This window comes from Anabrus simplex, chromosome 1, assembly GCF_040414725.1.
Source record: "Anabrus simplex isolate iqAnaSimp1 chromosome 1, ASM4041472v1, whole genome shotgun sequence".
In the NCBI taxonomy this organism is placed as follows: domain Eukaryota; kingdom Metazoa; phylum Arthropoda; class Insecta; order Orthoptera; family Tettigoniidae; genus Anabrus; species Anabrus simplex.
In genome coordinates this window covers 361455737-361470824 of record NC_090265.1, presented here as the reverse complement: position 1 = coordinate 361470824, position 15088 = coordinate 361455737, and the positions used below count along the sequence as shown (strand labels likewise).

At 39.6% G+C, this 15088-nt stretch overlaps 1 protein-coding gene across 1 annotated transcript in view; it reads left to right on the top strand.

The window, feature by feature from the left end:
• The window catches only part of LOC136867016 (myelin regulatory factor), a 166302-nt gene that overhangs the window by 111592 nt on the left and 39622 nt on the right, over positions 1 to 15088 (top strand). The window contains exons 16-17 of the mRNA XM_068226684.1: positions 1558 to 1635; positions 5063 to 5486. Coding sequence (XP_068082785.1) covers positions 1558 to 1635; positions 5063 to 5486 — 502 coding nt within the window. The remainder of the gene's footprint in view (positions 1 to 1557; positions 1636 to 5062; positions 5487 to 15088) is intronic.

Sequence of the window (15088 nt, the reverse complement as noted above, 5' to 3'; positions counted from 1 at the left end):
ATTATCTAAAATTATTTAAGTAACTATTAATGGGACTAAGTTACAGGGTGGTTAATGAAAAATGAAAAAATGGTTATATTCTTAGAAAATTGGATTTAATTTGTCTGAAATTAAATGTAGCTTTGTTTTGCCAGACTCCTCTTGCAAATATGAAGACACTGATATTTCATGCCATTACTTACACAAAGTGGGGTCGAAATTAACTCAGTGGCTTCACTGTTGGCTTCTCACCTAGAAAGCTGAGGTTTGCATCCCAGTCCTGGGATGAGTTTGTCATCTCAAAAATTATGTTGCATCAGGAAGGGCATTCAATCTTAAACCCCTAGCCAAAACCAAAATGGGCTTGGATGGCTCAAGTGACCCCAGAAATAACTGGGATAAACTGAAGAAAAGTTTTTGTTACTTATAAATAATCAAAAAATAATTGCAAGGTATTGTATATTCCTTGTATTTAACCCTTCAGAGGGTGCGCAACATTTTGTTGCTTGAGAGGGCTGAGATACTATAATGTGAGAAAGCGAACACAGTCTAAAGGACCAGTCAGACATTCACCAAGGTCTGAGGGGTTAACTGTCTAAAATAACTCTGCATTCCCTACAACATGTGGTTCAGGAAGAGTCCATAATGAACGTATGCACCTTCTTGAGGTGGAGGTGATTATTGTTTTAAGAGGAAGTACAACTAGGCAACCATCCTCTACATAACACTAATCAGAGAGAAAAAATGGAAGGGATCCAATACTTCGAAAAATGAAGATATCAGTCAAAGAAAGGCAAGGGCCACGAAGGGTATGAAAATGAAAGACTCCCTAGGTCTCGAGTATTCTAAAGGTATAAGAGATATGCATGTGTGTATTTTGATGAGATTTGTTTATACAGTGCTGCTAGCTTAGATTCTTTTTAATTTTTCTTATACCTACCAGTTTTGGTTCTCTTCTTTTTGACCTCTTTCCAATTTATTGGGGCCATCACTTGATGAGAATTTGGCCCAGTTTTTCAGCCAGATGCCCTTCCTGATGCCAATCCTTTGTGGAGGAATGTATTCACATGTTTTTGTGCTGGTTGGTAGTGTGGTGTGATGTATATAAATGAAGAGAAGTACATTAAGACCAACAAAAACATCCATCCCCCAAGCCAGAGCAGTTAACCATATGTAGTTCAAATCCTCGACTTGGCTAGGAATCAAACCTGGGGCCCTCTAAACTGAAGGCTAATGTGCTAACCATTCAACCAAGGAGCTTGACGCCTGTTAGTTATAATTATAAGTAGATAATTAAAAGACCTTGTGAATGGTACTTAATATTGGATCTTCAAAAGACCAGGACTATTCTCTTCAGTGTTTTGGTTCTGTACCCTCATACAATGAATATCAACTCTTTGGAGTCTGCTAGTTTTTTATAGTGAAATATTCTAACATATGATTCTCTCCTTTCTCACATATGGAAGCATGACTTTTCTCTTCCCTTGTAAAATAACCATGCATAATATTAGAATACACATTGAAATTAACTGTCAGAATTTTCATCGGCATATTGAATACAGCATGTCTCTTTTACAGCTTAGTGGCCATGGCAACCTTATACTTCCTGGAGTTCCAAAAGAGAAGTAAAGAAGATTATGAAAATCCAGCTCTTAGGTAATAGCAGAAATATATTGTCTATAATTAATCTTTGATATTTAGGAAAATGAGAAAAATTCATATTTCTTTGTTCAGTTATTATGGTGTTCATTAATTCAAACTCCGAATAATTATCATTCATGTGTTTTACTTGCAAACTTCACCTATAACACATTCTACAATGGAGGCATGATTAATTTGTAATAAAGTTATCCCTGAAGACTAATACTGTAAAAGAATAACATCAAATGAGAAATATTTATCTACTGTTGTTTCCTGTCACACAGAAGTTCTTGTAACTGGTTGCAGATATAAAGTTTCAAACTTCGTCTATCAGACTCTTTCCCTATCTTGTGTAAACTGCTTGCTGATGCAAGGCCAGACAGGTCTAAATCCATGAGTAGTTTTGAGCTTATTCTTTTGTTTATAATAATACTATCTGAAACCTATTCAAAACTTTCTGATTCCTCTTGTTTCTCTTCTTCTTGACTTGATTTTAAAAGTGTGATGCTTTCTGTGTCCTGCTGAGTATTTCCTACTTGACGGTGTTATATTTTGAGTTTGCGATCCTGATTCTAATTTTGTTCCTTCCAAAAAGAGGTTTGAGTTTGTTCCTTCCCTGTACATCATTTCTATGGTCTTTGTTTTACTCATTTTCAGCTCAAAGTTATTGAATATACAGCTCCATTTGTTTCTGTACTTAAGCTTCTGTTTCTCCCCATAACAGAACATCATCAGCAAATACCAGAGGATTCGGTTCATTGTCTGTTTTCTTGATAGACTTCATGATATTGTCCATTACTGTTTTGAACAAGAGTGGTGAAAGGGCACTTCCTTGTTGGAAGTCTCAAAGCATTTTGATCATCCACGGCTTATCTGAACACAGCTGTAACGATTCTGGCAGAGCATTTTTACTTTGTCAGTCAGGTACTTTGGGACCTTGAGGTCTTTCAGGCATTCGTAGATCTTGTTCCGAGGGTCTCAATATCATAGGCCTTTTCCATGTCCAAAAAGGTAATCACAAGATTCTTTCCATGTTCCCAGTACTTTTCTGTAAACATTCTTACAGCAAAAATGAGATCCATAGTCTTTCGATCTTTCTGAGTCTGTGTAGTTCTTCTTCAAGTAAAAGTTCCACTATCTTCCTAGTCTCATTTTGATGATCTTTTCCAATAGCATCAGGGTGTATGACAACAATGTTATGCCCCTATAGTTTCCACAATTTTGTCTGTTACCCTTTTTAAACAGTGGGGTGTTGATTCCTCTTCTCTAATCTTCTCGGATTTTGTTTTCTTCGCAGATCACTGAGAGTTCTCAATACAGTCAATTTAAGCCTGTTATTCCAGCTGCCTTTACCATATCTGAGGTGAGATCATCAAAGCCTAAGGACTTTCCATTTTGCATACTCTTTAATGCTGTTTCAACTTCAAGCCATATTAATGGAGGTTGGTTTTTCTGGACTTCATCTATTCTACAGTTGTTGGTGGTGGTGATGGTTGTGGAATCTCCATCTCCATTTAACAATATGTGGAAGTACTTCTTCATTTCATCTCTGATCCAGTCCTCTGTTCTTATCAAAGTACCGTTATTCATTTCCAGTGCAAGAATGTTTCCACTTCTTTGCTTTTGACTACTTTGTATAGTGGCTTCCTTTTCTTGACAGTCTTCCTCTTTCCCGATAGTTAAGTCATCCCAGCACTTTTTCTTTTCTTCTTGGATTAGTTGCTTTATACCCAACTTCTTGTTCCAATATTCTAGTGCTCGCTCTTTAGTTTCTGCCTCATTTCTTCTATCACCCATTTCTTTGTTTTATGTGATCTAATTTTCTTTTCAACATATTTATTTCTTTTCACTGCTCTCCTCAACCGGTCATTCCACCAAGGCGTTTCCTTCTCTATTGGTGCCGCAGTTGTTTTCCCACAGATTTCCTCAGTTTCCTGTACAGGAGTTTCTTTGAACAAGGTTCATTCATCTTCTACCCCTCTAATCTCATTTTTGGGTAATTTTCTTGCTATCCTCACTTGGTAATTCTTTCTCTTCTCTGATCCTGATCTTTGGCATTTTCTTGCATCTAGCTTTGGAGACATAGACATCTTTCAGGACAGCTGTTAATAGTGCATGGTCGCTATCTATAAACTCACTGGGTATAACATTAATATCACTAATATACTACTCGTTGGCTGAACGGTCAGTGTACTGGCCTTTAGTACAGAGGGTCCCGGGTTCGATTCCCGGCCGGTTGGGGATTTTAAACTTAATTGGTTAATTCCAATGACACGGGGGCTGGGTGTATGTGTTGTCTTCATCCTCATCACGACGCGCAGATCGCCTACGGGAGTCAAACAGAAAGACCTGCACCTGGCGAGCCGAACCCATCCTGGGATATCCCGGCACTAAAAGCCATACAACATTTCACATTTCACTAATATATTGACCAGCTTTGCTTTCAGTGATGATGTAGTCTATCACAGTCTTGACCTTTCCATCCCAACTGTATCAACGGTTATCATTATTTTTTGACTCTCCCTCTTCTAGTACCATATGTTCTGTAGGCTTAAGTATTTTTGCATGCAGAAATAAATCAATTTAATTTAAATCTAAGAATTTCATTTTTGTCCGTATTGAACTGAGAATGGAAGATAGGAAATCAAGTTGTCTCCTTCAGAGTTTACATTCCCAAAGCCATAACTCATATGCATTTCTCAGGGATTTCTTTCCACAACCTTTCCACTTTCTCATTCAATCCTAATATCCCAAACTTGTGCCTGTCCATAAGGTCTAATAGTTCTTCACATTTGTTACTGAGACTGAGAATGTTGAGGGTTCCAATTCTGAGCTGTTTCTTGGGTATTGTCTGTTTCTTCCTGCACCACCGAAGAGCTTTGGGATGTTGGCCATCATAATTTTGTGAGGGGTGTGAAGAGCAGTTGTCAAGTCTGATAATATGAGGCTTGTTTCAGTTTTGAAGCAACTTTAATTTACCTTGGTGTAGTTTACGTGCTAAGCATAACACTGCAGAGAGTTTTCTTTTGGGGAAATCTTCCTTAGCCTGTGGCAATCCCTTCGCACATCTAAAGGCAGCAACACATCGATGAATGTATGTCATTTCATACACAAAGGCTTCATCCAGCATCCTTAAAAGAAGAACTCCTTTGCCCTTAGCCATTGGTTGTCCTTTATTTTGTCAGGTTTGGTACTGGCCACCTTACCCTAGTAGGTAGTACCATCTACTGACACATATGGTTACAGGATTGCTTCTGATCTGACAAACAAACAAGACAGTATGGTAAAACACATTATTTGTAGTGGTTAAAACACAAATTTAGTCAATATAGAATATATAGCACATATGGAATCAGATGTCTTAGCAAATGATTTATGAATTTACAAGGAATTATTTTTAAAGTTGTACGGATGAAATTTGATTTTATTATGTCTGTTTCAGCCAATTTTCTAGCCAAAATCGTCCCCATCCTTCTACTGCTTCCTCATTAAATTACAATCCTACATTCCGTCCTCACTCAAACAATAACATTCCATTGAGTAGTCCACCACCTCTGCCATCAAAATCTCCATCCAAATTGCCCTACAACTCCAAAGAACCGATAGTGGATAGTCGGTACGACACCATAAACTCGAGAAAACCTACTAGTAAGAACAGTGCGGCCAGTAACTTGAAAGCACCCACACCAGCCTCCACATCTAGTCTAGATCTTGGTGCTGCTATTCAAGATTCTGCCGATCTACTCTTCTCTTCAGCATCCCCTGTGACAGACGGGAGCATGCGGCCACCCCTCGTGGTACTTGGACGGCCGCATGACTGTTCTCCACCTATTGATGGCTCACATCATTACTTGGAAATGTGTCAGGTAAGTCATTCTCAACTTTGGTGTGAGTTTCATCTACTATTGTCCTTGATGTTACACATTTGAAAGAGTAATAATAGAAGGTAACTATGCTACATTCCAGTTAAACTTGCAAGCTGTGTACCATTCTGCAAACATCAGTTAGTACTTACCATTTTACAGTAGAGTGGCATGGATAGCTTTATCAATTCCACTAGAAGGAATGAGAAAGAAAACAATCACACTATTTTTGTAAGAAACCAAAAGCATACTGTGCAGCTTGTAAGAGAATAATTACAAGAAAAATTAATTGTTTTTGAATTATATTATAAAAACATGTGGTTTGTGGCTTGGGTTTCTGTAGTCACATCCTAGTTTGTAAACTATGGATAACAACAACAACAACAACAACATCAACAACAACAACAACAACAACAATAATAACGAGGGAGCTGGCCATGTAGTTAGGTTGTGTACCTCTGAGCTTGCTTTCATAAGATGGTGGGTTTGAATCCCATTGTCGGCAGCCTTGAAGATGGTTTTCCGTGGTTTCCCATTTTCACACCAGACAAATGCTGGGGCTATACCTTAATTAAGGCCATGGCCGCTACCTTCCCAATCCTACCCCTTTCTTATCTTTGCAGTGCCGAAAACCTTCAATGTGACGTTAAACCACTAGCAAAAGAAAAACCGAAATAATTGTATGTACCATTCAGGCTATCTTTGCCCCAATTTTAATGTTCTGTTTAAGTCTGCCTGATTGCAGGAAAACAAGACCTTTATTGGGTGATAAATGGTTAAAGTTTAAATAATTTTATTGGATAAACATCAAATAGGTCAGCAGGATAAATTAACAAATGGAAAATGACTCTTCTCTTCAGTCCCAAAAATCCCACTCTATTCTCCAAAATGCTAAAACCATTAGTATTGATACATCCCAGAAAAAAATTCACGGCAAGCTCACCTTTGATCAGATACTATTATCCAGTTAGTAAGATGAACCAATAGCTTCTTTCAGCAATTAAAAAATGAGTGTAATTCATCACTTTGGTGGATATATTATTAAAAATGCAAGCAAAGTGACCGAGAGTGCAGTATGAGTTGGCTCTCTGCAAAACAATTCAGAGACAAAAGGCAGTCCATTTTCAGCACTAACAAGCCTATAAAAACATAGCAAATCATCCAACTCTCTCATTTACCCACCCATTGAATTGTTATTGATGTTTTCTCATGTAGAGGAAGTTGTGAGAAATCTTAGTGTATGCAACATACTAGGAGTATTGTCAGGAGAAATAATTCAAGAATGCCTGGATAATTTACTTACTGTTTCTCATGGACTAGATTGCATACCCAGGACTTGGTTCCAAAATTAATTTCCACTACATAAGATGCCGATTCTTTTTCTGAATAAAAGATGTACTGGTTACGAAGGAAATGCAAGCTCGTACAAGCACGAAACATATCCAGAAAATGTCCAAGGTGTCTACTTAACTGACTGCTGGGGTGTAGTGCTAGTAAGATTTATGATTGAGTTGAGCATGGTAACATATAAATTAAGTAGTTATGTAGAAATTACGTGTGTATGATATACGTAACAATCATGTGGGTTCCTACAGATGTTTATATTACATAGTACGCACCCAAGGTTCTTAAACACTACTAAAGGTTGGGCCCAACGCGAGCCGAGCTGCTATTGGTTAACGAAATGACGTCACAGTAGGAGCAAAGCAGCCGAGCCCAGAGCGTGCAAATCAGTAGGAATTTCATAACATCAGCAAACATTACAGTTTCTCAGAACTAATTGAAGACTAGACATAAAGATTACTGCTGTTATAAAATTGAAAAAGAGTACACATAGTAACTTTTCATTATTTCCATTACGAATACGGCGTAAATGTAACGTGACGGCACACTGACCAACGCTTGAAATTTATTAACATTTACAAGTTCCTCTATTTAGTTTGAGGAAGGTTACGCGCTTTCAAATCTGTAAACATAAATATGTAGAGATATGAAATCGTTGTCATATTAAATCTTTACAGCAGAAATTCCGTGATGGAACTACTGTATGTTAACATACGATATACTGACTCACTTCCGCAGGTATCGAGTTTAAAGCTTAACACATATTATAACAGCAGCAGAAGTAAGTTCATATTCGAAACCATGCATAGATAGTCCTGGAAAACCTACAACCTGTTTTCCAGTCTTTGACCGGATCAGAGATATAATGAATGAACCATATATAGGCTATTATTACACGGGATGGCCCGAAGTGATCCCTAGCCAGGTTTAATATGCACTTTCGGGTTTTGGTGAGGGACTCTGTGATGAGTACCTTTGTGCCCTTCAGGAGCCGCTTCGCCTTCCACACTCGGTCACGTTCGTGGTAACGGGTAAATTTAACTATTATTGGGCGCCTGCCTGTAGATACCACGTCAGCTGCTGAGCGCTGAGGCTGCCCAATCCTGTGGCACCGGTCGAAGCTCTCCATCGTGAAGTCCACGTTCAACTTCGTTCGGAAGGTTTCCCTCACTTTTCCGTAAATGTCCTCTCGCGGTTCCTCGGAGACTCCATGGATTAGGAGGCAGTTTCTACGACTGTACTGCTCTCCTTCATCAATGAGTGCTTTTTGATGGTCGAGCTGCCGTGCTAACTTGCACAGCTCTTCTTTCAGCACGGCAAGTTCGGAGGAGATGGCGCCTCGGAAGTCTCGAAAATCCTGACTCAGCGAGTCTAGGGACTCTTCCCTGGGGTTGGCAGAGCTGGTTAACAACTGAAGGCGCGTCTCAAAGTCCTTCATCGTTGCTTCAAAAGCATTAATCCGCTTATTAACTTTCTGGACGGACATATCTGTTGTTATTTATGTCCAACTCGAACCACACTTTAAAGATCGCTTTGTACACACTTGCAGGACAAATATGCTACCAGTTATGCGGCTTCTGCGAGATATAGACAGAGCACTCCTACGCGTACGTTACAGTAGACGCCATGACTGCCATGGACCCAAGACGGACGCATCGTAATTCACCTGCCTAATGGGACGAAAAGATCCATTACCACTGTCGCGGAACTGGATAACATAAAAAATCTGCGAGATAACTGTGACAATTAAAATGGAACAGCACAGCTCGATAGTGCATCTGCTTGTTATTCATAAGTGTTTTTGTAAGTGTATTATGTGTGTGTCTGTGTGTGTGTTAGTGGCAGTCAGTGTAAACATTTTTCAGGATGTCGAGGTAAGTTGCATGCTATTTCTGTTCTACTATTTCGTTAACATTCCGTTATTCAGCTGATCCAGAGCTCTGTACCTGACACTGACCTTGGCAACATTCCCCCTCTCACCCCGTCACCTCTCACCACCGGCTTGCTCCTCAAACAGGCATTATCTCCCTCCACCAATTGTTTACAGTGTTGCCATGTCAACGCACTCTCCTTGGTAGCGCACTTCGGCGAAATTCAAGCCATAATGAGGGAAAATAATATCCATATTTTTGCTATTAGCGAAAGCTGGCTTACTCCGAGCATACCCTCTGGTATGGTACAACTTGACCGGTATTCCCTCTTACGTCATGATAGATCCGATGGCAGAAGAGGAGGTGGGGTGGCCTTGTACTGCAGAAACGATTTAAAAAGCCGGGTGATATGTGTATCATCTAACAATGCACAGCTAGGGCCAGAATTCATGTTTGTTGAAGTCATTATTAACCAACAGAAACTCCTTATAGCTGTTGTATACAAGCCGCCCAAAATAACAAATATGACTGAATTCGAATTTCGCTTACTTGACCTACTGCCTAGCTACGAGCATATTATTGCCGTAGGTGACTTCAACATTAACCTGCTTACTATAACGCACGAAACTAAACAATTTATTGACATGTTTTCTTCCTGTGATATGACCATCCTCCGTTTAGAGCCCACTAATCATACCTACACAGAAAACTACGAAACACACACGCTTATTGACCACATTGTGACAAATAACCCAAACAAAGTCATAACTCACGGCCAGATTCCAGTCCCAGCCATCTCCACTCATGACCTTATCTACCTATCCTACTCCCTCCGAATGCCAAAATATAAACCTAAGTATGTTATTTCCAGAAACACAAAAGACATGGATATGGACGAGTTAAGATATGACGCTTACAATCTACCCTGGAATGACATACTCCTATTGGACGATATAGACGCAAAAGTAGACAAGTTCAACTCCCTTGTAATCACTCTGTACGATAAACACGCCCCTAAGCGACAGATAAAAGTTACACGCCCATCTTGTCCCTGGCTAAATAGTGAAATAAAAAACATGATGGCCCACCGCGATGCACTTTACCGACGCTTTAAACGAACTCGTGACCAAAGTGACTTCGAAAATTATCGGGTCCTTAGAAATAGAGTTAAACAGTTCGTTAGAAACCGTAAATTTACATATTTGAAAAACATGACTGCAAACATGAATTCTGGCAGTGCTTGGAACGCGCTTCGTTCCTTAGGCATAGGGAAACCTCGACAACAACCCCATGTGCCAGACATACCACTCGATAAGTTAAACGAATTTTTTACTGAAGAAAGAACACCACCTAATGTACTAAATTCCCCAAACTCAGTACCCAACCCCGTTATGAACCCTTTACCTGACAAACAACATTTCACATTCCACCCTGTTACTGCTAATAAAGTTAAAAAAGTATTATATTCTATCAAATCAAAAGCCAGAGGAGTGGATGATATCCCTATAACTTTCTTACACAACATTATTGGTGCTGTTTTACCAATTATTACCCACATTTTCAACTACTGCCTTAAAAACGGAACCTTTCCTTCACTATGGAAACTAGCTAATGTTATCCCTGTGCCTAAGAAACCTGACCCCTCCCTACCATCCGACTACAGACTAATTTCTATCTTACCAGCGATTTCCAAAGCACTCGAGCGTCTGGTTCACGAGCAGGTGTTGGAATACTTAAACAACCATTCTCTCCTAGACCCACTGCAATCTGGCTTCAAGAAGGGACACAGCACAGCAACTGCCCTGCTCAAAGTGACTGATGACATACGGCACGCAATGGACCAAAGACTAGTGACAATACTTACTCTCCTCGATTTCAGTAGCGCATTTGACACTATAAACATCCAGACTCTATTAAACAAGATGCAATCTTACTACTTCGATCAACGAACTATTAATTTCTTTTCATCGTACCTCAAAAATCGCGTGCAACGAATTATAACCCTTGATCAAACCTCTCACTGGCGAACCAGGAAGGAAGGCACGCCGCAGGGTAGTGTTTTAGGCCCATTGCTCTTTATTTTGTATATAAATGACATTTCCTCTAATTTAAAGAATTGTAGCTACCATCTTTTTGCGGACGACTTACAAATTTACTGTCACTGTAAGACCTCTGATTTGCCGCATGCCATAGCAGGCATCAATGCTGACCTTCAGCGACTTAACGCTTACTCCTTGAAAAATTCCCTCCTCCTTAATCCCTCCAAGACGCAAGCAATCATTATTGGCTCTCAAAAATTGTTGGCCACACTAAGATACGAAACTATTCCTTCAGTTATACTGAATGGTAGAGTTATCCCATTCAGCCAAACTGTGAGAAATCTAGGAGTGACAATGAACGAAACTTTAAATTGGTCTGAATATATTAAGAATGTGTGTAAAAAAATATTTTCGATACTTCATTCGGTTAAAAGAAACAGCGATATTTTACCTTGTATTGTGAGAGTCAAACTCATACAAACGCTAGTGCTTCCCGTCCTCGACTACTGTGACGTCATTCTGGTAGATGCAACAAAAGAGCAGACTTCGAAACTTCAGCGAGCGCTTAATTGTTGCCTTAGATTTATATACAGTCTGAGTTATGATACACATGTCACCCCATACTATCACACTATTTCATGGCTAAAACCTGACAAACGACGGATGTATCACATACTGATACAGATATACAGACTGCTCTCTGAAGACAGACCACTATACATTTCATCCCAGCTTAAGTATTTGTCCTCCTTTCACTGCAGTAATACCCGCTCTGGTTCCTCTCTTTCTATTCCTGTTCACCGCTCCTCCATGTACAACAACTCCTTTGTTGTGGCGGGTTCTAGACTTTGGAATTCCCTGCCTGTCAGTGTCAGAAATTCCACTTCATTACTTAAATTTAAGACTGCTTGCCGAGACTACCTGCTGAATGCAGCTGACTAACTTGTATGACTGGAAAGAATGAATGATCGTATGAATGTGAGTTAGAAAAGTGTAAGGTATTTTTGTGTAGGTTATCATTTATTATATAATATGTACTCAAACTCTGCTCTCAATGATGTGTACAGTGGTTAAGTGTAAGAGAGGGCCAAGAGCCCTAACTTCGCCACCTATAAAGGCATGATAAATAAATAAATAAATAAACAATGGGATCGCCACTCCCAAATTGATTTATTAATGACTGATAAATGCTATGAAATAATAATGGAGAGTGTTGCTGAAATGAAAGATGACAGGGAAAACCGGAGTACCCGGAGAAAAACCTGTCCCGCCTCCGCTTTGACCAGCACAAATCTCACATGGAGTGACCGGGATTTGAACCACGGTATCCAGTGGTGAGAAGCCGATGCGTTGCCGTCTGAGCCACGGAGGATCCGCATAGATAGTGTACTTTTTAAAAATTAAACAGTAAGAAAGAACAGGAAAAACACTTCATTAGAAAACAGTTCTACCTGTGAGATTAGATGTCATGGAGTGGTTGCTTTTGAAGATGAAATCCACTGTCGTGCCTTCCGCCGATGAGCTGCTATGGATTTTTCAGTTCTTGTCCGAATGTTCATTTGTCATATGCGTATAAATATTCTCATTCTAACATACATTTTTAATATTTCTGGTGGTACAGCGGGGAATTTACTACTAATTATTTGACACACTTTGCGTATAATGTTAGGTATGCGTCACAGTTCAGCATGTCCGTGAGTGTCCCTGAAAATAAACTCAAATTCCTTTATTTGGTTTACCATTCTAATGATGGAACGAGTAGACCTCCCCGAGATCACATTTCTATCCATCCCACAGGGGCTGTACCAGAAGAATACGTCGCACCAACACAGATAGGTCTTATGGCGACGATGGGACAGGAAAGGCGTAGGAATGGGAAGGAAGCGTCCGTGGCCTTAATTAAGGTACAGCCCCAGCATTTGCCTGGTGTGAAAATGGGAAACCACGGAAAACCATCTTCATGGCTGCCGACAGTGGGGTTCGAACCCACTATCTCCCGAATACTGGATACTGGCCGCACTTAAGCGACTGCAGCTATCGAGCTCGGTCGGTGAATCATTAACGACACAGTTTTCTATTGCAATGATACTGTACAATGAACACATAAATTTCACTCCAGCTACTATTACACTGTTCACGCAACTAACGAAAAGAAAATAAGTGCACCTCACTGCACGAAACACAGCAACTTAACAGATATCTCACAGAAACGAACTACGACACACACACTACGCAAAATACAGTAGGCCACTATATAAACCAACAGCAATATACGGAAAGAAATTACGTATAGTTATTACGTGGAAATCCTTTCTTTATAAGACAGACATATATAAACAACGAAATGAGATACACATGCGGTTGTATGCTACACAGCCACGGTGCTCCTGTGATGACTTCACGAGCAGGACGAGGGAAAACTAACATCTACTGCACAACCATCCTGGGCCACCCGTGGTATGCACCCACATTAAATAGTTAACATCTTGGTCATTTTTTAAGGTTAAGGTTATAACTGATAATTGCAACTGAATTTGATTTTGTGGTGTATTACTGAAGGAATGCTTAGCTCAACTAGGCACATAAACATTCAAGATTTTGATTAAGTTATTGACGAACCAACTTCCGAAGTACTGTGCTCATGTCATTACTAACTGTAAAATATTTTCTACGTATTTTTCACAGATTTCTTTCAAAACAAGGAACACTATATCTTACTTTGTATCAAGAACATATCCCACATAAGCACAGTTATCCATCAGGAAACAGAATTCTCATTCCTAAAAAACCACAATAATGAGTACACTGTTTTAAATCATTTATTTAAATGAGAAATTCCAAATGAAGTCGCATCAAATCCTAATTAGAAACGTGTGTTCAGAGTCGGCTTATGTCTATACAGCTACAACAACACTACTAGTGAAGGAATATTTAAAGCAGAGCAAGTTGTCACATCATATATTTCTATTTGTTCTGGTAGTACTGACTGTGTCAGCACTTGTATCTGCACTTGTTAGAAATTAGTGAGATTCAAGTAAGGGATGATGAAAAGGAAGAGGTAGGAGATTATGAGGTGTTCTTAACTGATATAAAAAGGGTAATAGTAGAATGTGGAATGGGACTGTTATTTGGGAAAACCATAGCATGGCACATCGTTCCTGTTAGACAAGTAAATGAACACTAATTATGTGGTAGATTTAGTGGTTATAAGGATTGAAACTAGCTTTGTCTGAGCACATTTCCCATGTGAAGGAAAAGATGAGAATTAGACATCACAGATTATTAGCCCCCATAGTGTGGGTGCAGTTTGTCAGAAAACTTGTGTGATTGTACTTAATTAGAACTAAGATTGTGAAGGAAACTGGTGTACTACTCTATGGCTGCAAAACCCAAACCTGTACTATGTCGTATTACAGCATCAACTTGTAGAGCATTATTCTTCCTCTCCTCCTTAATGGAAAAAAGCAAAAAGGGAGAGGAAAAGAAAAAAAATTAGGGGAGGTTTATTTTTATATTGTGCAGTAACATGCAAATATCACAGAGTGAGATGCATAAAAGATAATATTAGTCTTGTAAAGTAGCCTTTTTTTAAAAAATAACTGTTAGGTTCTTCAGCCTGCCAGAACGAATTTTGACTACTATGTTTATAAACTGCCGGCCCCGTGGTGTAGGTGCAGGGTGCTTGCCTCTTACTTGGAGGCCCCGGGTTCGATTCCCGGCCAGGTCAGGGATTTTTACCTGATCTAAGGGCTGGATCAAGGTTCACTCAGCCTACATGATTAGAATTGAGAGCTACCTTACGGTGAGATAGAAGCCCCAGTCTAGAAAGCCAAGTATAACCATATGCTAACCATATGACACCTCATAATCTGCGGGCCTTCGGGCTGAGCAGTGGTCTCTTGGTAGGCCAAGGCCCTTCAAGGCTCTAGTGCCATGGGGTTAGGTTTATATTTATAAACTATCTGAAAAAAAAAAAGAAAGAAAAAACATTTCGTCTCTACAATGGCAAACTAGCAAAAGTGATGAACTAGAAAATCTGTAGTTCTAAAGTTTTGGTCTAGATTTTTTTTAAATTTGTTTTTTTAGAAGTTGCTTTATGTCGCACGGACATGGATAGGTCTTATGGCGACGATAGGATGGGAAAGGGCTAGGAGTGGTAAGGAAGCAGCTGTAGCCTTAATTAAGGTATATTAAAGTAATTAAGGTTCATTTGCCTGGTGTGTAAATAGGAAAGCATGGAAAACCATCTTTAGGGCTGCCAACAGTGGGGTTCAAACCCACTCTCTCTCGAATACTGGATACTGGCTGCACTTAAGCGACTGCAGCTACCAAGCTCAGTGATTTTATTATT